This window comes from Girardinichthys multiradiatus, chromosome 14, assembly GCF_021462225.1.
Source record: "Girardinichthys multiradiatus isolate DD_20200921_A chromosome 14, DD_fGirMul_XY1, whole genome shotgun sequence".
Taxonomy (NCBI): Eukaryota; Metazoa; Chordata; class Actinopteri; order Cyprinodontiformes; family Goodeidae; genus Girardinichthys; species Girardinichthys multiradiatus.
The window spans coordinates 30,266,989-30,290,005 of NC_061807.1; the positions used below are offsets into that span (position 1 = coordinate 30,266,989).

At 40.8% G+C, this 23,017-nt stretch overlaps 2 protein-coding genes across 2 annotated transcripts; one reads left to right on the forward strand and one right to left on the reverse strand.

Moving 5' to 3' along the window:
- Window positions 1–9,381: 9,381 nt before the first annotated feature.
- smim20 (small integral membrane protein 20) lies at window positions 9,382–11,173 on the reverse strand. Its single transcript, XM_047386408.1, has 3 exons — window positions 10,973–11,173; window positions 10,474–10,530; window positions 9,382–9,569 (listed from the first exon to the last, which is right to left on the reverse strand). The coding sequence occupies exons 1-3, from the start codon at window positions 11,079–11,081 to the stop codon at window positions 9,526–9,528; spliced, it is 210 nt and encodes a 69-aa protein (XP_047242364.1). The 5' UTR covers window positions 11,082–11,173; the 3' UTR covers window positions 9,382–9,525.
- A 622-nt stretch (window positions 11,174–11,795) lies between these two features.
- On the forward strand, window positions 11,796–22,161 carry man2b2 (mannosidase, alpha, class 2B, member 2). The gene is made up of 19 exons (XM_047384956.1): window positions 11,796–12,257; window positions 12,354–12,500; window positions 13,476–13,581; window positions 13,670–13,842; window positions 13,930–14,045; window positions 14,485–14,662; window positions 14,771–14,969; window positions 15,271–15,461; window positions 15,554–15,725; window positions 16,883–17,019; window positions 17,112–17,389; window positions 17,929–18,120; window positions 18,200–18,443; window positions 18,519–18,629; window positions 18,711–18,903; window positions 20,290–20,436; window positions 20,552–20,664; window positions 21,672–21,789; window positions 21,891–22,161. The coding sequence occupies exons 1-19, from the start codon at window positions 12,126–12,128 to the stop codon at window positions 21,992–21,994; spliced, it is 3,051 nt and encodes a 1,016-aa protein (XP_047240912.1). The 5' UTR covers window positions 11,796–12,125; the 3' UTR covers window positions 21,995–22,161.
- Window positions 22,162–23,017: the final 856 nt, after the last annotated feature.

Here is a 23,017-nt window from a genome sequence, read left to right on the forward strand (position 1 = left end):
AAACCAACAACCTTTTTGGGTAAATGATCTTTAGCAGACAACCGCGTGTTCTTAGCTGTTAGCGGTTGGAGCTAACAGAAGAAGCTTATCGCTTATCATCAGAATCAAACACATACCTTTAAAATACCATTAATAAAAGGGTTAAATGCATGAGTGATGATGGCACGTTATGGCCGATCTTCTGTGTTTAAAATCACCCTTTAAATGAAGTTTGTCTTAACTTAAAAAACAAACAAACACAGAACACATAAACTGAGCACGTGGTGTTGAGCAGATAAACTGCTAGCACTAAGATAGCTGAGTTTCAACACAAACAAAACCAAACGTCATAAAACGAAAAATGTTTAGATTATTTTATTCTAAACTACTTCTCTCTGCCCAAAACACAACTTCTTACGTGAACCGTGCTGAGGAAAAGTTGTCTGAGGCGACGAAATTGAAGAAAGCATCCCCAGTGAACAAAGGATTAACTGCGGCTAACCACCGTAGCTGTGGGGAGGGGCGGCTCGCTCTGCCGGGCCAGCCAAACTGCACGTTACTGCTGTAACCACGGTGACGCGGTCCCGTTGTCCTTCTTTCAGACCAGGAAAACTGCTCCACTCGGCGTCGTAGAGACAGGGTCTGCTGGGAACTCTCTGGAACACAGTTTGCTTCTGTTGACCTCAGAGAGAAAGTCAAGCAACGCTTGTACCTTAATTACCCCGTTCATGAATGAATACCGTATACACAAACAGCAATTCATTCCTACTTAACTTAGTGCCTATGATCGCGTGATCGTATAACACTCTTGGATCCAGTTTGAAGAGTTTATGTCTGTTTGCCTGCAAAGAGACATTAGCGCGCTGTGTCCCTCCGTCCAGTTCCTCTAGGGACCTGTGTGGAAGAGGCCAGTTTGTTGCAAAAGCAGGATTTTTATTCGGACAGTGACGTCACGGGAAGTCCGCTGTTATTCCTTGTTTCTGGCTGTGCTGGAAGTAGGTTAATGCGATTTATTTTGAAAGTTCCAGAAACGTTCGTACTGGCCTTTCATTTTGTACCCATGGCTGTGGTCCCAACAAGGGTTATGTGCAATGTTAGGTTTTCTACACACATGACATCCATGTAGACCAGAAAGTTCAGTTTTGGTTTCATCTGACCAGAGCACCTTCTTCCACATGTTTATTGTGTCTTCTACATGGCTTGTGAAAAACTGAAAACAGGACCTCCTATGGCTCTGATTTGTGGAGTGCCATACCAATAGTTGTCATTGCGACAGATTCTCCCTCCTGAGCTGTGAATCTCTGCAGCCCCTCCAGAGCTCCCATAAGTCTCTTAGCTGCTTCTCCGATTAGTGCTCGCTTGCCCGGCCTGGCAGTTCAGATGGACAATCATGTCTTAGCACTGTAGGTTTTGCAGTTGTGCCATTCTCTAAGTGGTGGACTGTGTTTATTAGTTAGATGACTTCTGAAGGGAAGTGGTTGCACTGGATTTTATTCAGGGGTATCAGTGTAAAAGGGACTGAATCACATGCATGTCGTATTTTTCATATTTTGTAAAAAAAAACCAGAGGAGCACACATTACTTCTCATGCACTGCAGAATTATCCCTCACTTTGTTTTTCACATAAAATCCCAATAAAATCCATTAAAGTCTGTTGCTTTAATGTTACAACACGTGAAAAGGTCTAAGGGATATGACTCGTGCAAGGCCCAAACTCTGACTTACTGAATGAATTATCTTTATATGCAAACCAATCATAACAACAGTCCATGAAGCCGAATGAGTACACTATGGCACTTGGAGCCCTGTTGCATGCTGAGCTAAATTATAACGTGACAGAGTATGTCACATTACATCACCTTATTGCACATTTGATCATTTTTACTGCGTAACACGCTACATTATGTTGTGCTCTGAGTATAATTCCTAAACCCTGTCTGGAGGTTTAACAGTTTATTTTGACGGGCTCAGGCTGAAGGGAAGGAAAATGTCCTGCCAGGAAATATGTATGAAAACTAGTCCACTAAGAACAAAAATGATAGTTTAAGAGCTTTCCATATTCTTCTTAAGTGAGTGATGGCTTTGATAGGCTGCAGAGTCATTTAAACAAATGTAAGTGTCAGGAATTAAGGTGGCAGATGAAGTCCACTTCTCCCTCCACTCTTCTTGGCTGTTCCAAGAGCTTTTGAGAAAGAATAGCGTGATCGCTTACAGCTCTGGCTCACGTTGTCGGTAACCCTGCCTAAATCAACAGCCGCCCTGCAGTTCTGGTGCACAAGACGTTTTAAAGATTATAATAGGGCTGTGAAACGGAAACCTGCCATACATCGCTGATTGACGGCCAGTGCTGCACACACGCGCAGCCTGTGATGTTGTATTGGTGTGTGTTTGGGATGGGTGATGATAATGTTTCAGCCAGTGTGTGTGTGTGATGGCTCTAAGTGAAATGTAATTGTGGCTTGCAGAATTTTGGAGAAATAGATTGGTCTATAAGAGAGATTTTCCTCTCCATTAAAAGGGGAAAAAGTCATATGAAAATACAGGAAATATTAGGGCCTTTTTAAAACTTTGAACTCCAACTGATTGCTCAAACGTTTCCTCTTGAGGTCCATGTGTGGATAGCCGCCAGCAGACAGGCTTTTGGCACTCTTTAAACCGTATTTAAAGATTTCCTACTTACCTCGCACAGAAGTGTTGCTTAATCACTCTCAGCGCCTGAGGAATCGTGAAGAAAGAAGGCTTCACTGAGTTTAGCCATGGGTGCATCTGAGCCCTCATTTTCCAACATGTTTTTGTCTTTCTGTGGGAATTTATTATATAACGCTCTACAAGAACTCACATTTGTATTGAAAACAGAACGTAAATAGTCAGATCATTAAGGATATACAGTGTCTTCTAAATGTATAGATACACCTTGAGCCTTTCCACATTTTATCACCTCACAACAGCCTTTTGGTACACCTGGTAGTTTTCTGCACATCTAGAGGCAGAAAGTTTTGCCAATTCTTAGTTGCAACATAGCTTAAGTTCAGTGAGATTGGAGAGCAGTTTTGAACATTAATTTTCAACTCTGACCTCAGATTCTCAATTGTATTTAGGTCAGGACTTTGACTAGGCCATTCTAATTAAGGCAGCTTTGATCTTAACGGTTCTATTGTAGTTCTGGCTGTGGTTGGGGTCGTTATCCAGTAGGAAGGTGTATCTCTGCCGCATTCTTTACAGCCTCTAATAGGTTTTCTGTCAGGGGTGCCCTGTATTTAGCTCTTTCCATCAACTTTGAGCAGCCTCAATGTCCCTGCAAAAGAAAAAAAATCCCCTCAGCATGATGCTGCCACCACCAATTGTGTTATTGGAACATTTTTGTCCCCGTTTTTGTGAACTACTGATTTTAGGTCTAAAACTGGATGAAAAAACCTCATCCCATGTAGAATTATTGGTTTTTCTGCTAACAAATAATGAGTTTGAAACACTGGAGGAGTTTAGATCCAATTAGATCTAATTTTAATCATGTGGAATGACAGGACAAGATAGAGGAATAGCCAATTAGAGTTAATCTTAAAAGTTCAAATAACAATAGTTAATCTGTGTCTGTGTATTGCAATATGTAACATTAAATCCAAAGAAATATTTCACCTAGATGTAAAGAAATGATTTTCCCTAAAGAGATAAGAGGCCCTGAAAATGCTGTTCCACCACAGGAAGTTTTCAGGAACCTGGGTAGTTTTCTGGGGTAGTTTTCATCCCCTTCTGTCTTTCCACTGCAGGAACCAGGGCCAACTCAGACAAAAGCAGGGTGAACTTTTCCCAGAAAACGGTACTGCTAGGGAGATGGAACTTTTTGAATGGATCCTGAACTAAAAAGGGAGCTTTATGATGGACAGCAGGCATGTCTCACTGGTTGATTATTCCCACCATTTTATCTCTGTCTTCTCCCAGTTCATCCTCCTCAGAAGTTCATATTATCTGTAATTTTTTAATTACAAGATAAATAAAACATTTAAACCCAGTCACCGATGCTGAATGTTAGTGTTTTACAGAGTTTTAATTCAAATAAGTTAATAAAAACAGTCAACTTTAGTGTGGAGTGTGAACTTCAGCTAACTAACTCTTTCATCAAAGCCTTTTCAATAGATTTTAGCTATTAAAGGTAGAATATTTTTCTGCCTTCATGTTCTGAGATACAAATTTAAGAGATCACAACTGCCCAGAATTGTTGATAATCCAGATTTTAAATTTGAATGGGCAAAACATGCTGGTGCGTAGGGGTTTGTGTGTGCTTACTGTTCTAAAACTGTACATCTTGCAGGCTTCATTTATTAAAGATCTGTGGATTATAACAAACTTCCTTTGAGTAAGCAGTGATTTCGAATGTAGTTTCAGAGCTTAATTGCTAGGAAATTGTCATAAATTATGTCTTTAGGTAGCCAACTGAAATCCTGATCAGATATCTTCTCTCTGGGAGTCAGGGTTGGTGCAGTCCATTTAAAATTCATTCTAACTACTTTTCCACACGGTTTTGAGCTGCAGTCTGTGGCTGTTAAATGTAACCACTATGAAAAAAATCAAAGAATATTCCCTATTAGTCTGATTTCACCATTTCTAAACACATTCTGGACTCCACAGTTGCACTGGACGGATGATTCGCCACTTCGACCTGTGCTTCTAGATCAAAGTGACACATCTGTAGGAGCACACGCTCAGCTTAATCTACATGATGGCCAGGTTTTCAGACCACTAGTCAAATAGCACACAAAAAAAAAACAAAAAAACTGCCAGGTAGATAAACAGGTTCCATAAAACTCTGGAGAAACCTATGGTGGAAAGGCATCCTTTGACTTCATATTTCAGTAAAATAAATCTACAGTCAAATTCAGTCAGCTAAACCTAAACTGAAATTAAATTACTACAAATGACAAAATTACGACTAAAACCTAATTACATTTTAGTCTGTGTTAAATGTGTTTGTAAAATGATAAAATGTATCCAAGGGGTATCGCTCCAGGCAACATATGAACAAAAAGCACAATGTTTGGAGTTCATTTAAGTTCCACAAGCCTGTTTTAGTCACCTTGTGATACTGGATTCTTCTCAAAAGATCTTTGGCCCATGGACATGTTAACTGAGGGTCTGGCTAACTCCAGGCCATACCATTGGTAGGGCTGGAGTGTGTGGTTGACCTTGCTGGCCTGCTGGGAGGCTGGCCGGTGTCTTTTTTATTTTTTCTCAAAGTTGCTTCAGACAGGAACCGTCTGTTTCCACAGCCGCGCGCCTGCTGAGATCCAAGAATGCGGACAGACCTCCAGTAAACTGTTTTACAAGGTTTACAATGTCTGAAATGTCAAACCTGGACCCTGCTTGGTTTGTGAGAGGAAACCCAATTGTGTTACTTTTTTTTTTGTCACAGTAGAGTTGGGGAATAACCCTGCTATTTTTATTTAATATTAAAGCAACATCCTAGAAAATACTGAATACACTCAAAACATTAACTGTCTGAACTGGTGTGATCAACATTGGTGAGGGGAAAGCAGAGCATGTTTGTAAGCAGGCAAAATCTGTTTTGACTGTGAGGACAGAGATTAAGCGAGAGCATTACAACATCTGAGAGTGAGGATATGAAAACCCTGATCTTAAATAGACAATTTATGCTTTTCATTTTTTAGCAACGACCTCACTGTCCATCGATCCTTTTATTTTCTATTACCTCTTAATCCATCTAGTGTAGCAGGGGGGATGGTGACTATCTCCAGCAGTCCCTAAGTAGTAGGCGAGGTGCAGGTGTCCAGTTCATCACAGGGCAACACAGGCACACAAAAGACAAATACCCCTACTCACACACACTCACACTACAATTATATTTCTCAACTGTGTGAGAAGGATGGAGAACCTAGAAAGAACTCATGAATGCAAGGGGAGAACATACAAATGCTAGTCCCAGGCAGGGATTCAAACCCAGAACCTGGGGATCAAAACCATAAGCAGTGGAAATATATTGTGTAATGCAAAGTTTTAAGAAAATAACTTGCCGTTAAATACAATTATATACTGTAGATTATGGCATTTCATGATATTATTTATCTCCAAAACCTTTCAAAAGCTACAAATGTAACTGCTACATAGCATTTTACCCTTACCAGGAAAAAAAAAATTAAAGAAGCAACAAAAATGTGCAAAATGGGAAGGCCAAATGGCAAAGAGGCAAACTGACCCTGAGCTACATAAACCAGTGTAACTGTAACTAAAAAAAAACTCTCCTGGGTTTTTCCTTCTCCATTTTCCGCACGCAGGTTGGTACTAGCGAGGTATTTTTTTAGCCTTTAATATCTTACAGCTAAAAATAATAGCAGTCCAACATCACCAGATCAAGCGCTGTTTTTAATAAAAAATGATATGCATACATAACAAATTACTAGTAGGTGTACTAGAAGAAAATAAACGTTATGCAGATTCTGTGTAGGTTATTCCTAACTTGAAAGGGGTGAGTTCAGAATAACAGTACCGTAATTTATTCTGTGAACAAGCAGGTGTCCCTTTTTAATTGACGAAGGCAACCAATGTTGTTGGTTATAGTGAATTCCTCTGGAAATCTGAGCAACTGGAAACTAAAGCCAGAACAACAAGGATAAAATATAGAAAACTGCAATCCCGATTTATCGGAAAGTAAATAAAGTGGAGAAGGTCTAGCTGTGAGTACTCTAACAATTAGAAGATGCCTAGGTGAAGCCAAGCTTCTGCAATAAGCTCCCGCAAAGTCACGTCCTCAGGAGGTTACAGTTTACCAAAGAAGACATTAGGTGATCTAAAGAGGAACTGAGCAACACTTTTTGGGGTGATGAATGCAAATGGTTCTTTTTGGCACATAGTATATCAGACAACCCCCGAATACTTAATTTTAAGCCACACCGCACTGTGAAGCACGGTGGCTCATGCATCATGGTATAGGGATGTCTGGACCAGAGATTAGTTTCAACGCATCAAAATATTTGAAAAAGTCTTGTTGCCTTATTTTAATATCTTGTTGCTATAAAACTTAAGGTCTTTTTGGGGGGTGAAAAATTACACATTTAGCACCAAAATTGGTTATTCACGCAAAAGAATTTTGTTATTTGTTTTACCCCTCTTCATTTTACCAAAATGTAATAGTTTTGTGGTAAATCAATGGATATTTTGTATTGTATTTGTTTATCAAATATTTAAAAGTATTACACTGTGCCTTAATAAAGGGTAAATTACCATATCTCTAACAGCATTTTACTTTAATTGTCTTTGATGGCATTTGACTTATTTTCATGATTATTAACTGCCATTTTTAACAATGTATAATGAAGAAAATGCTCGTGAAATGGGTGTTTTAATAAGACAGCAAACCCAAACACACCAGTAAATGAGCAGCATCTTGATTTAAGATCTTGTAGATTAACGTTGTGGAGCAGCCAGCCCCAACCTCTGACCTTAATACAATAGAAAACCTGCTTGAGGACATCAAACAAGCTGTTTCTGAGGCAGAACCAAGAAATGCAGAGGAAGTATGGACCGTAGTCCCATCAACCTGGGCTGGAATACCTGTTCACAGGTCCAGAAGTTTGTCGACTCGCTGGTTATTCAACTAAATATTAGCTTGGTGATTCACTGGAAAAACCTTGTTTCTACAGTAAATTTTCGAGTTTGTAAAGAAAAATGCAAACACTACATAAAATTGTTTTTACTTTCTGAAGAGTGATAACAATTTTATCAATTTTCCTTCATGTTTTGATGAGCAAAAATAATTTGTCATGACCCAAACCTTTCTAAAGCCTCCCTCCTTTCCTTCCCGTCCTCTGGGCTCTCTGCTGACCCTTGTTCCCATGGCAATTAGGAAGAAACCTCAACTAATTAGCTGTTTTTTTTCTTTTTAAACGAGATGCAGAGAGCTCCAAGGACGTGTCCCCACTTCCCAAAGCTTCCTCAAAAGCAGGGAGAGATTTGTGTGATTGGTTAATGGCTGGGGAGTAAAAGAGCTGCGGCGGCGATATTGTTGTGTTCGTGTTGGTTTGAAGTGTGCTGTGACCCTTAACAGTGTTTTATAGACATGGGTGTCCCTCTACATATCCCACTGAATGGGACACGAAGCACATAAATAGGACTAGACAATACATAACTATGAAAAGGCTGTCATCAACTCGAAGGTGCCCCTGCTTTTTAGAGGAAGAGAGATTTAAGGAGTGAGTTCGTGTGTCCATGACTCCAACAGTCATTCATGAAGGAGTGGGGGCCACAAAGCCGAGGGCCCTCGCCACACAGCCTGCCCGTCTCAGCAACGGAGATCGAGTGTGTTTCTATTCTGTGAGGAGGTGACGCGTCCCCAGAAGAATGTGCTTCTCTTCCTCCCGTCGTTTGCTTCAATTTCCCCTCTGGTTGCTTACTTCACTCAAATGGCCGCGGAGATGTCGCTTGAGGAATCTGGAAAACACCAGCGGGGAATGAAAGGAATTTCTGCTTTTCGTTTTCTCCTTAATCAACCCTCCTCCTCTTGCTCGTCGCCCCTCGCTCTCTTTGCTTTGGACGCCTCTGAGCAGCCTCGCTCTTGAGCTTTCTCTTGTATCTGAACACCGTCCAACAATAACAACCTCTCATAAACAAAAGGGCTTGTTGATTGGTGGGGGAGTGGGTTCAGAGTGAGAGTGGCCATCACTGGCAGTCAGGCTCTGCTGGCAAGAACAATTCAGCAATCCCAAAAGTAGAGGCCGCATGGAAGACTGAAGGATTTAAGGGAGGCTTTAAAAACACAGCATCTCTGAAGAACCATAAACACATGCTTGGGATCTTTCTTAATCCATCGTTTCTCCAAAAAGGACTTTGATGGACAAAACTCCTAAAGTGGAAGCTGGTCAATGTCAGGAAACCACAAAAGGGAAGAGGGAAAGGAAAAAGTTTAGAAATTCTCTGCTTTTACCCAACCAGTGGTCTCGTAAAGGGAACCTGGACCATATGGAGTGGGTTTTGAGAGGTCCATCAAAGATGTGCCCTGTCAGTTCAGCCTATAGACAACTACACCAGTCACATGCCAACTTAACCCGAAGTCTCTGACAGAGAAATGATATCGTCTAACTGATGTGTCTAACTTTAGCTCTAGGGTTTCCATTTTAGGGGAAATGATCGTGGACATTACACTTCTGCTGAAGCAATTTTATGAGTCCCACATCATCTAAATCCAAATAAAATGTCAAGAGACTCAAAAGGAGATGTGTAAACAAGCTTTTACATTTTATTATAATTACTTACAGGCTGCATACCAGAGTGAGACTTTTAGAAATACAAAGTTATTTTTCCTCCCTAAAATTAGGCCTTCCGAGGTTCAGTGTCTTTTCGGAACAACTGGCAGGGATGTTGCGCCACCTTGTGGTCAATGAAAGGACAATGGATACATTTTTTTTTTGTCTGTTTATCTTTATTTAAGTAGAAACACATCCAAATAATCTGTAAGTATTTCACTCAGACACACACCAAGCATTCCTCAACAATATTAATCAGCATCAATGTGCAGGACGTCTGCAGGATCAGCTTTATTCATCATTTGTCTGCAGGCTTGAACGGATCAGACCAAATCTTCAGACCTTCAGACAAAAAAAAAAAAAAAAACATCAGTATGTGCAGAAATTTTAAAAAGTACACAACACTTTCTGTTCTTGAATATTAGTTAAGACTGAATCACCTCCTCAGCATGACACCTAGCTCATTTGCAGGAGTATTCATCTGATTCATGTGTGTCCACTCAGGGCAAGATCTAAAACATGCAGTGCAACGACCCTTGAGGACTGACTTTGGACACGATTACTGTAGAAGTAGACTGCATGCTAAGGAGACAATTCAACGATCTTATTCGGGTGTTTTGGACCAGGGACACAACTAAAAGATGCAGGATGAATTTGACACCCCTGGTCTAGATCGTCCAGAGTCCTCGATCCTCCTCTTATGATTTCTTCTCATCAGCTCATCTCACAGGTTCCCTACAGACTGAGATGACCATAGGAGCTTGATTTTGTATCTGGTGATCAATTTATGTGTTGATTTTGTTATATTTTAAACGATTAACCTGCTGAAGGACCAGTTTTCAGTCTTCCAGCAGATTTTTATTTATAATCTGGTATTTCAAAGAGTCCATGACACCATCTGTGTACAGATCAGACAACTGTAAATAAGTTCTGATCAATATTTAACAAGTACCTTCACCCTAATGGTTGTATAACCCAAGATGTCTGCATTTGTGTGCATGAAAACTTGCGCTGTTGGTTCTTTAACTGCAGTTCAGTCCTAATGCTAATGTGTCTGGAAAAAAAACAAAAAACACTTCAAAAAGCAATGTATGGTGAAACTGGGTTCGAAGACGGAGCATTCCTGGTTTGGAGTGAGATTGAACCTGGCAGAGTGAGGAAAAAGGGAAAAAGCTTAATTCTCACTGGGGAACAGTGAGGGTTAGCGACTCACCTGTAAGACAAAAGCACCCAGCACCTTTCTTACCTGCAGGCTGCACGTCTGCCTGGTTGATTCCTGCCCGGTTCACCTTCTGGACTTCTCCTAGCAGAGGACCACAGGATATAGGTTACATTTACCATCAATGTATCCTATTGTGGACAAACTCCAGACCAAGAGTAGAACATTGAAATATGGAAAAAATGTCAGAATATGGAAATCCATTTAAATCATCATCACTAACACTTCTTGTTGACTTTCTTTGTTTCTGTTAATAATTCAGCAGTTTTAGAGGACACCGTAATTACTGAAGGTATTTTTCCAGTAGACTGTACAGGTTTTGTTGTGCTTTGTGGTGAATTAATGGGGAAATTACAGACAAACCAGCGCACGTCAACATTACAACGACTGCTGTAAATTAGCCAACGTCGATCCTGATTGGTTAATACTATTTCAATGGAGAAACAACACTGCGTTTAGCTGTAACTTGAATTAGCCTTCAAACAAAATGATAATTGTTCACAACATTTTATTTCTGGTTACTTACTGTAGTCGTCTTTATGTGTCAGAGGATAGAAAAATATGGGATAAAACGCAGCGGCCACCGCCGTTATAAAGCCTCCAAACACCAGCGCTATTTTTGTGTTTTTAGACATGTTTTTGTTGCATGTGAAACTACGATCTCACCTCCAAAAACTCACTGGGTTTACTTGCATGACTGTTTCCGGTGGGAAAGGTTACAACCGACGCACCGGATGAGACGTCAGAGTTGGCTGCGGCCCATTATTATTATTATTATTATTTATTTGTTGTTGGGTTTTTTTTTTTTTGCCGGCGAGCCAAACGGCGCCTGCGGGAGGCGTGGGTTTGCCCCGCTGTTAAAATTGTACAAGGGACAAAAAGACAGTTTTAACACTAATAAATATTGATAATAAAATAATAATAAAAGTTAAAAAGTAGCAAATTACAAACTGGGCTGAAAACTGAAAGAAGAAAATAAAAAATAAGTAAATAAATAAATAGATAAGATCACTACTGCAGACTCAGTCCAAGCCAAAAGATTATAACATTATGCACGTTTTCGGGGCAAATTATATAAATCTTTAAACTCAGTCCACAAATGACAGTGTGTAGCTTCCGTATTTGGATTAAGTTATGTTATAAATGCCTCCTGCTAGATTTGAATTTGACATTTATTCGTGGCTTATTGCTGTCAGTGGTTAATGATCTATTAAACCACAGATGTCAAACTCCAGTCCTTGAGGGTCGGTGTCCTGCAACTTTTAGATGCGCCTTTGCTTCAGCACACCTGAATCAACTAATTAGGTCATTAGGAGGATTGTGGGGAACTTGAAGAGGAAATTTAGCCATTTGATCTAAGGCGTTGGCTGCTTTTGATTCAGATGTGTTGGACCACGAACTCATCTAAAAACTGCAGGACACCGTCGCTCGAGGACCGGAGTTTCACATCGCCGTAATTAAACCAATGAATTTGCCCTGGCAGGTTGTGTCCTCCCGTTACTAAACTCCTCTTGCGCCGCTTCGTTGACGCCGCTGCCCGCATCGTCCGCCGGATGACAGTAAAGGAGGCGCGCTCCAGTCACATGCCTCTACAAAACAATGATAAGAAAAGGAGGAAGTCTTGGCGAACGCTTGGGAGTTCGTCGCTTAAGCGCCTGTCGCTTTTATGAGCTGACAAAATGGGGTTTTTGTCCCTGATCGTGTTCGTTTGCTGGTGCTGTTCGGGTAAAGCTGCAGGGGAGGATCAGCCCGTTCAAACATTTGTGATTCCTCACAGCCACATGGATGTAGGCTGGGTGTACACCGTCCAGGTTGGTGTGTTCATGTTACAGCCAAATTGTGCTTTTTTGTTTGTTCTAAACGTGTGTGTGTGTGTGTGTGTGTGTGTGTGTGTGTGTGTCCTGCAGGAGAGCATGCACGCCTATGCAGCCAATGTGTACAGCAGCGTCACAGAGGAGCTGTCAAAGGTGAAGGAGCGCAGGTTTATCTCTGTGGAGCAAGAGTTTTTCAGACTGTGGTGGGACTCTGTGGCCTCAGATACTCAGAGGAGACAAGTATGGACACACACACCTATAATCACATGAGTAACAATCTGGACTGACCTGACTTTACCTCTTTATTTATTAAGGCAGGCACGCAGTGACCATTTTCCTCCAGTTCAGTTCTTGCAGTCTAATAAAAAATCAGTTTCCTTTTGTTTGTTAGGATCCCTAATGGTGAAGTAAAAACGCACTGTAACTATACTTAGTACATTGGAAACTAAATGTAAAGAGATAACGGTGGCTTCAGAATACAATTTTTAGGTTTTGGCTCACAACTGGTTAACAAAGCAAATATTTTCTGTGACTGAGAGCAGCAGCGGTTCTTGTATGAATGATGCCCTGGGCAAGGCCATATTTCTGCTCAGCACCTCAACACCTCCTTCCCACACACCGCCAAAAGGACGTATATTCCCCGATAAAGCCTGTTCAGGAGGAAAATCTCTCTAAATTCCCAGTTAGCATTGAATGCAGCACCATAACAGGGCAAACAACCATGCACCAACGTTCATACCTAAGAGAAGAAGAGATCCATTAACCTAATAGTCATGTTTTTGGACTTTGGGAGGAATCCGGAGTACCTGGAGAGAACCCACACTTGCATGGGGAGAGTAAGCAAACTCCATGTAGAAAGAACCCAGGCCTGGATTCAAACCCAGGACCTTCTTGCTGCAGAGCAACCAACTTCAGCACCGTGCAGTCCCTTCAGTCTTCATGTGACTTTCAATTAAGTTACCTCTGAAGCCCACCAATGGTGACGCTTTCCCTTTCCTTTCTAGCTCTGTCATTTTATAAAATATTATGCTCAAAGAAACACATACAGCATCTGTCTTTGGTCAGATAGCCGTCATAGAGGAACTTGCATCAGTGTTTGAAAACGGTTTACAACCTTGTATTTTGGGTGATGTTTCTACATAGTTTTTTCTGATGAATCAGTAAATGTTGCTCTGCAGTTGTATTTAAGCTGATCTTGTGAATTCCCACGTCTAGGTCCGACAGCTTGTAAAAGAAGGTCGGCTGGAGTTCATCATCGGAGGCCAAGTGATGCATGATGAGGCAGTAACGGACCTGGAAGATGAGATCTTGCAGCTGACAGGTAACACACCTCAGCCTCCTGCTCCTCTTAGTCCTCACAGGTTTGCTTCCGAGACTCACGGTTCCTCCTGACTCCGCTGTCTTTTCAGAGGGCCACGGCTTTCTGTACGAAACATTTGGTGTGCGACCACAGTTCTCCTGGCACGTGGATCCATTCGGAGCCTCGGCCACCACGCCGGTGCTGTTCGCCCTGGCCGGGTTTAATGCGCACCTCATCTCACGCATTGACTATGACCTCAAAGACAGCATGCAGAAAAAGAAGGTGCTGCAGGACAGCAGCCGTGCACCCTGAATACAGGAAGGAGCTGATTAAGATTATTGACTCACTGATTATTTTCTGTGACTGCAGAAACTGCAGTTTGTGTGGAGAGGTTCTCCCTCATTAAAAGCCCAGCAGGAGATCTTCACTCACACCATGGACCAGTACAGCTACTGCACTCCATCTCATCTACCATTTTCCAACAGGTATTTTGTGTTCATATTTCATCTTTCTGTGTACCGTTACAGTGCCTTGAAAATAGTTTATACCCTACAGCTTGTCACATTACAACCATAACCTTAAGTAACCTAAAGCAGAGCATAATTGGGAAGGTTTTTTGTTTTTTGTAGTACGCCTCTACAGATTTGCACATCTAAAGACTGAGATTGTTGTCAATGTTTTGCTAAAAAGCCCAGACTCAGCCAGATTGGAATGGAGAGCATCTGTGAACAGAAATGTTTAAATCTTGCCAAAGACTTTTTTTTTCGGCAGCTTATTCAAAATGCAGATTCTCAGAAAAATGTACCAAATGAATTGGTAACAGAGGAGCCTTCTTGGTTCTGGTTATTTAAATAATAAAACCTAATTTACTCCAGTTTAATTCCAGTTTACAAAGATAACGATAAGGGTTGTTTTTCACCTCAGATCTGGTTTCTACTGGAACGGTGTGGCTTTGTTCCCGGACCCCCCTAAAGACGGACTCTACCCCAACATGAGCCTCCCCGTCACCAAGGAGACGGTGCGGCCATACGCTGAGACCATGGTGGAGAACATCAAGCAGAGGGCTGCGTGGTTCAGGACCAACCATGTGCTCTGGCCATGGGTGAGTAATGTAAATTCTCATTTTCAGGACTTTGTCTAGGAAAGTTTTCCCCTGAATGTTTTGTTTTTTTGTTTTTTTTTTTTTGTTTGGACCGTTTTGTGTTTTTAGGGCTGCGACAAACAGTTTTACAACTCATCAGTGCAGTTCAGAAATATGGACCCTTTGATGACGTACATTAACCAGAACAGCAAGGAGCTCGGAGTAACGGTCCAATATGCAACCCTAGGCGAGTACTTCCAGTCAATCCACCAATCAAATCTTACCTGGGACATCCGTGGGAGCGAGGATTTTCTGCCATATTCAACAGGTGGGAAATGTTGGAGTGTGAATTCTAGTTGGATAAACAATGGGAAGTTTGGGCTTCCTTCCTTCCTTCCTTCCTTACTTACTCTTCCTTCAGTTTTTCCTGGGATGCATATGAAAAGCTCTCTGTAGAAATAACTGGCATAAGTTCATTATGAACTTGAGTATGTATTATTTTTAAATTACCATTTAGGACTGCGAACTCTGGAAAGTTGAGTTTGGAAAAGTCTGGAATTTTCAGATAATCCCTGGAGGTTGTGTCTAAGATTCACACATACAGGAAATCTTTTTGCCACATTTCACAGAACCCTACCAAGCGTGGACGGGGTTTTACGCTTCCAGAAATGTCCTGAAGGGAGTGGCAAGACGGGCCAGTTCCAAGCTGCACGCAGCAGAGACTCTCTTCACCCGGTACCAGATCAGCTTCCCAAACGGACCAGTAGCCAAAGACTGGGCTCTGGATAAACTCAGGGCTCTGCGTTGGGCTGTCTCTGAGGTAATCTGTCTTGGGACTGAAACATAATTCAAAAAATGTAATTCAACATAAAGAAATGAATGGGAATCAATACATGCAGTAATTCCCTTCAGGTCCAGCACCATGACGGCATCACCGGCACAGAGTCTCCCAAAGTAGCGGAAATGTACGTGCAGCACCTCATGCAGGCCATGATGGGAGCTGAGGAGCTCCTAGCTGCTCTCTTTCTGCTGCCGCATAACCTGGGTGTCTCTGGCGTTCCCAGCAGAAGCTTCCAGAGAAAAGGTGAGGACTAAAATATTTCACACTTTTTTTAACTCACAATCCCAGGATGATAGTTCCCCAAATAGGCTTTTTATTCATTGTTAGAATATTTAATAACTAAATAGGAAGGGTTTTACACTGGAATAAGACTTTAAAACGGCAAAATAAACGCAACAGCACGAGAATTTATGAATGCAACAAACAGAAAAAAAGCTGAACAAAATTATTACAGTTGCTGTACAAGGTTAGTTTTATAATGCAATATCTTTAATCCACTCAGGGTCAGAGCTTTACATTAGGACTGCAACTAACGATTATTTTGCTAATCGATTTAATCTGTAGACTATTATTTTATTTTTCGATTAATCAATTATCGAACAGCAAAAAGTGCTTAATGGGTGATTTTTTATTTTATTTTATTTTTTTACAGGATTTGTACCAGATGAAGCTAAAACTGCCACTTGAAGAGTTCTGAGTATATTTAAAGACAAAGAAGGCTTTTCATTCTAAATGCAAAATGTAGTTTTATACAATTTTGGCCTAATTTCTGAACTGAGTGGGTTGTTCTTTCAGAAAATGTCATGTTTTAGTGTATATACTCCAGTTAACGATCTGATTACTAAATTAGTTGACAATTATTTCAATAACCGATTAATCCAATTATCTGTTTCAGTCCTTTACACACAGATCTGTACTTCCTTTCACCTTTATCTTGTAAACTGAAGGTTCTAGAATGACTTTTAACTTGACAAGGCCCATTAAGTTCAGATAAGTGACCAAGATCAACTCCAGCAAGTGTTTTTTCTTTTTTTTTTTTTCTTGCAGCATAAAAAGGATAATTTTTTGCAGCACCTGTTAAATTAACTATTCCTCAGAACAATAGAAAAGGCCAAGGAACTCAGTGAAGATCTTGTGTAGATTGGCACAAGTTGGGAAAGTCTCTAACTACGTTAGAAGTTATTCAGATGTTTCACTGATTTTTCTGGAAGAAGATCCAAACTGTGACACTGAGATTAAATGAAATTGGTTGGGATGCTCGCCTGTGGTTTCTAAACCAGAACAGTATTCATCCACCCTTCCCAGCCCTTATGGGTCCCTCCCTGTCGTCTGTCTCCGAACGTTTCCTTTTTGAAGTTATTGTTCCCAGTTTAAGTTATTGATATATGTCCACATTATAGGTGCTGATCAGGCTCTGGAGCAACATGTGATCATTTACAACCCGTTGGCGTGGAACATCACTACTATCGTTAACATCACTGTAACGTTCCAGAGTGCAGCCATCTATGACGATGATGGACAGCCCGTTCCTGCACAGGTCCATCAATGTTTCTTCCTGTCTAAGTTAATTTAGTTTGCCATCATGTACTGATTTCAACCCCATCCTTTTTATCTCTTACCGATTTCCAGATCCAGAGGTCGGCACAGTCCAACGCCACTTACGACCTTTTCTTTGTGGTCCAGCTCGGCGGCCTTCAGCACAGGAAATACTCCGTTCAGTTCTCTGAGGCGCCGTGTTCTGAGAAGTCCAAGTGTGAGCACACGTATGAAGCACAGGGAGTTGTGTTCGAGCGGCGGCGTGTGAAGGACTGGGGGAAAACAGGAAGGTGGCTTCTTCCTGTTCTGAATGACTGTTACAAACTCATGTTTGACCAGGACACCAACCTCCTGCACAGCGCCACCTACCTGTGAGTTTTAAACCTCTGATCTTAAACAAGAAGATGTTCCTCTCCTATTAGATCCAGCAGTATAACATTTATGGGTCATTGTACTGCAGTAAGGCTCAGTGACGACCAATTCTTGGTCCACCAGATTTTTATGTAAAACCTCCTGGCATTTCAAACTGTAGATGATGCCATGCACTCTTAAAGGCCCTGGGAATCTAATAAACGAAAATCTGGCCCTCAGCATGACAGATCCTCCACCGTTCCTAACACTGAACATAATATTAACCTCCCCAGCTATCCTCCTTACCGTGCGTGGTTGCAAGATCACTTGGCTCCTCATCCAACTTAGATGAGGTAGCTATTTTGTTGTAGCCATCAACACATCTCGGCCTCACTTAAAAGGCATGTTCTCTTGTCTTTCCCATTTTGCTTAGCGGCTTACAGAAATGGTATAAATTAATTTAGTATAAATTTAAAAGATGTTTTAGTTTTTACCCCACTAAACAAATAAGCAGTAAAAACCAATCAACTTTGGAAACATGGTCTGTTTCTTCACGCAGAAAGGAACAAAGGCGAATCAGGATGAGACAGGATTTCTGGGAATACGACACCAACGGAGACGTGAAAGCAGGACCCATCTCTGATAACTACATCTTCAGCCCTAACGGCTCGGCTGTTCGGGCCTACAAGGCCGTGGAAATGGAGATTATCCCAGGAAAGGTGCTTACTGAGATCAGGCAGCGGTTCTACAGGTTGGTGATTGGAGTTAGGATCTGACCATGAGGATTTGATCTTCTTTTATGGTTGACCGACTCTGATCTAATGTTTTAGAGAGGATGGTGATAAGGACTACGCCTACTCAATCACCACTCGTGTCCCAGAATATTCAGAGACCGGACTGCCGTGCCACAGACTGGAACAGACCTACTCACTGGGCCCCCTGCGCCTCAACACAGAGGTCGTTCTCAGAACCAGCTCCTCCCTCAAAAACAATAAGACTCTATACTCTGATGACAACGGCTACCAAATGATGAAGAGAATCTACAAGAAATTCACCAACAACACTTTAGCAAGGGTAGGATATTTGACAAACTGTGCATTATTCAGATTTGGTATTTAGGCAAAAATGTTTTTATTTTCCTGTCTGCAGAATTACTTCCCCATGGTCCGAACAGCCTACATCGAGGACGACCTCAGTCGGCTGGTGCTCCTCAGCGACAGAGCTCACGGTGTGTCCAGTCAGGCCGGAGGACAGCTAGAAGTAATAAAGCAAAACACAAACGAACACTTGCTATATGATTTGAGGCACAGGTGCGTTGTTAGAAAGTATTTTTGCTCTCAGGTGATGCTCCATCGCCGTCTTTGGAACAACTTGCCGTGGAACCTCGGGTACAACCTGACGCTGAACGACAGCTCGGCTGTGACGCCCACCCTTTGGATGATGCTGGGGTCTGTGAGTGCCACCTCCAAGCTGTACCAGACGGGGGCGGTAGAGCTGCAGCACAGACCAGTCGTCATGCTAATAGACCACCCAAGTAAGAACCTCCATACAAAAGAGCGCCCAGAGGAGAGGCTGCTGACCTGCAGATACTGATTTGGGTTAAATTTGTCTCTAAAACATGGCTCCCATGCAGTCTTAGAAACTATAGAAAAGCACAGACTTTGATTTTATCATTTTCCAAGTCTGGATAAATATGGAAAAATTACATTTTGTATGAGTAATATTTTGATATTAATAACTTTAAATGAAATGAAGTGCTTTTAATATTGATTAATAATTAGGAAGTGTTTTTATCTTTGGATTTATCTGTGGGTTCCCGTAACCCAAAACTATGTTTTCAAACATCTTAAACAACAAAAAAGGTAAATTTTCACAGTTTTATCGAGTTGACTTGAAGTACTTCAACTGGATCTGGTTTAGATGACTATCAAAGCATTGCTACTTTTTTTCTTTCACAAAAGATAGATGGAGATCACACTCTGTGCTTTAAAGAATCTGCATTTATTGAGGGATGACCCATTTGAGATTTTTAGCAATGTAGATAATAAAGATGACAAAGATTTTAAAATGGTGCTAATCTACATTTGTACCAAAAACAAAAAGTGAAGTATTCCTTTAACATACTTTCAGATCAAAAGCTATCTTTAGCATTGTGGGGTTTCATAAGTTGTAGATAAAGATGCTCAACTACATAGAGTTCTACCACTGTCAAAGTATGAAAATTTGAAATAAAAAATTAGTTTAAACCCTTTTAGGAACTATAATTTAAGAGTATATAAGAACAACATTCAATATCTTTTTTTTTTTTTTCTAGACTTTAATGCCTACAAAAGGCAGCAATATTTATAGCAATAACATGCCTTATGTGCGCGAGTAGTTGCTGTAAATCAGGGCTTTACTCATTTAAAAGACAGACAAAATGATCTGAGATTTTGCGCTGATGTTAGCATCTTACATTAGCACATTTAGCATAGCAAGCATCATCAAAATCACTGTTCTCTAGGAAATGCAAACAGAGACTAACAGGTAAGGATAAAACAGAGCAGCTTTCTTGTACTTCTTTTAGCCTTCATGTTATCTGCTGAAAGTCTTCCCCTCTCTTCCAGCCTGAATGAACCTCAAATAAGTTTTGATTTGTCAATGCTTCCATTCCACCTTTGGGGCTTCCTCTGACTTAATTTTGAACACTAGATACTGAAAATGGCTGTGAGTTTTCTTCTAAGAGGGTTCAAGCTTATCACGGCATGTTCTCTGATCGGAAAAAGATCAGATTATTACATTTCTGACTGGCCAGTCACTGGTCAGGGCTGATCAATCTAAAACCTGCAGTGACCAGATGATTTCTCTGAGCGTCTTCACATAAACAAACCATGTTCTCTTTTGCTTATGCTTTAAAAAGCTTTCATATCTTTTTGCTTAGACAAGACCTGGAAGGATAAAGAACTTAGATTTAACTCTCCAGTGGCTCCAGTCGTTCTACCTCCCAACCTACACCTGCTCAGCCTCAGCATCCCAGGATGGAAGTACAGCTCCAATCACGATCTTCACCTCAGCCACCTACATTCAGGTGCTCTTTCACTGAATAATGCATCTTTTCCTCATAATCAGGGTTTTCTCATACGTTTTTCTCCCGTTTTTTTTGTTTTGTTTGTTTTTTCCATTTCTGTTGGACAATCAAACAGGTAAGGAGGTGCAGTCTGAGCCAGACTATGATCGGGTTCTGTTGAGAATAATGCATCTGTTTGAGGAGGAAGAGGACTCCAAGCTTTCCAAGCCAGTCACAGTAAACTTAAAGGTACTGATGCAAAGCAAAAGTATTCACACCACTTTAACTTGTCAATATTGTGTTACATTACAACAACCAACTTCTATCTATTTTTGTAGGATTTTATTTGAAAGAACAAATAAAAATAGTTTAAGGGGAAACTGATGCATTTTTTCATTCAGTAAATCTGTAATCTGTTGTGGATTGGTAGTTTCCCCACTACTGTGCTCTGTTACCCCAAAATAAAAATCCAGTGCCACCAACTTCCTCCAGAATCTTCCAAGCCTTGAGCCTCTCATGAAGCTTGGTTCAAGCCAGCATCTGAAAAGAGAGTATGACACAGCCTCAAACACAAGGCCATCCACCTCAACCTATAGGCCAAGCAAGGAGAGCATTAATCAACGAAGCAGTCAAGAGTCATGTAGTAACTCCGGAAGAGCTGTAGGGTTCTACAGCTCAGGTGGGAGACTCTGGACAACTATTAGACATGCACTCCACAAATTTGGCCTTTATGGATGAGCTGCTATTGCAACAAAAGATGGTTTTACATAGTTTTTACTTAAAGGTATGTATACAAATGCATCCCACACTTTTCAGAGTTTCATTTATTAAAACTGTAGAAACTCTATGCCATGAGCAGCATTGTGGGTTGATAAAAGGCCTTTTTTCTTTTTTTTATATAAAAAAAAGAAAGTTATTTAATTTTGTCTGACAAATCAAAGCTTTTCTATAGGTTTCAGGTCCCTACATGGTGTTTTCACAGATCTGGACCAGTGTAGCATAATTCATTCCAGGTTAGACCCGTTGTCTACACACTGATTTGGATAATAAGCAAGAGGACAGAGGGGAGGGTCTTGTCCATTGATGCAAGAACAGTCCCTGTCTATCACATAACATCCCAGCTGAATGCATCAAAGTCTGTTGTTGTCCATGCCTAAATGTGAAAAAGCTCAAGTGGTTGGAGTAGTTTTTGCAGAGCACTGTAGTTTAAAATAAGCTTTAATTTTATTTCCACTTGTCGTTTCTCTTGCAATCAGGATGTTTTGAAGGGTTTAGGGGAAGTGAGAGACGTGGAGGAGCGTTCTCTCACAGGAACCTGGAATATCACAAGTCTGCAAAGGTGGAATTGGAAAACTGCAGATACCTCTGGAAAAAGTAAGGAATGCTTCAAACAAGCAAGGAAAGAAATGTTCTGTTTAGTTACTGATATGCATGTTTTTATTTTTTAATTAATTGTTTTTCACCTCTTGTTTTAGAAAATGAACAGTATTGGAAGAGTGAGGATAAAGATTTCACCGTCACCATCTCACCCAAAGAGATCAGGACCTTCTTTGTTCACTTTAGATCCAGCAACTGTTAGACAGGCCCTGCTTCCATCTTCTGTGAAGATCACAGCTCTTTTTGCAAATCATGTTACTTTGCTGCTTAATGATTCAATGCAGTTTTTGCACAATGTGGTGATTTTTTGCTATGATGTGTTGGAGTATGAATTTGTGTCTCAGATTAAAGTGATTATTTTTTTTTTTTTGCCCTTGCTTAAATGTCTCCTTCATATCTTCATACAAACATAAAGCTTGTCTGATTTATGCAGATCACAGGAGAAGTCAAAAATATAAACTGATTACATCCCAGGCCTGATTGCTGCCCCACCTGCAGAATCAAGAAACCACTTAAATAGAACCAGTATGACCACACTTTAGCTCAGTAGGAAGAGTAGTCGTCTTGCAATCAGAAGGTTGTGGGCAAGGCACTTAACCTCAAGTTGCCTACTGATCTGCGTATCGGTGTATGAATGTGTTAGTGAGTGCAATTGGGTGAATGTGGCTCTAGTGTAAAGTGCTTTGAGTGGTCTGTATGACTGGAAAGGTGCTATATAAGTTCAGTCCATTTACCATTTACATTGGGTAGACTAAAAGATCTCAAAAAGCAATACATCATACGCTGACATAAAGAAATTAAAGAAAAGATGCAAAACAAAGTCATTGACATCTCAGTCTGGAAAGGTTACAAAATCATTTCTGAAGCTTTAGGACTCCTGTGAACTACAGTTAGAACTTAGTTTTTAACTTGAAAATCCTCAAATGTGGTTAAATTAAAATAATACTGCTAGTTTGTGCACAGACTTTGTTGAAGTTGTTGGCTGGCACAAGCAGGTTTAAAGGTCACTTGTTTTTTTTATAGAGGGCCAGATTGGTTTGGATATTTTTCACCTCATATTTGGAAACTTTGTTTTGTATTTTCACGTATTATCGTTGTCTAATATTTAACCAATCTGAATAATAAACCAAATCTGACTGCATTGTTTGATAACTGGGATCAATAGGAATGTCTGTACCTGACTTGAAATCTGTATGATGTGATTGAATTTACTTTGACACGCAGG

What these genes read in the sequence shown, in the direction of transcription:
- smim20 (XM_047386408.1), bottom strand. Translation starts at nt 11,081, where the DNA reads ATGTCTAAAAACACAAAAATAGCGCTGGTGTTTGGAGGCTTTATAACG. An exon ending in GACACATAAAGACGACTACA is followed by an intron (nt 10,531 to 10,972) that starts GTAAGTAACCAG and finishes GTCCTCTGCTAG; the next exon opens with GAGAAGTCCAGAAGGTGAAC. An exon ending in GGCAGACGTGCAGCCTGCAG is followed by an intron (nt 9,570 to 10,473) that starts GTAAGAAAGGTG and finishes TTTTGTCTGAAG; the next exon opens with GTCTGAAGATTTGGTCTGAT.
- man2b2 (XM_047384956.1), top strand. Translation starts at nt 12,126, where the DNA reads ATGGGGTTTTTGTCCCTGATCGTGTTCGTTTGCTGGTGCTGTTCGGGT. An exon ending in CAGATACTCAGAGGAGACAA is followed by an intron (nt 12,501 to 13,475) that starts GTATGGACACAC and finishes TCCCACGTCTAG; the next exon opens with GTCCGACAGCTTGTAAAAGA. An exon ending in CCAACAACACTTTAGCAAGG is followed by an intron (nt 18,444 to 18,518) that starts GTAGGATATTTG and finishes TCCTGTCTGCAG; the next exon opens with AATTACTTCCCCATGGTCCG.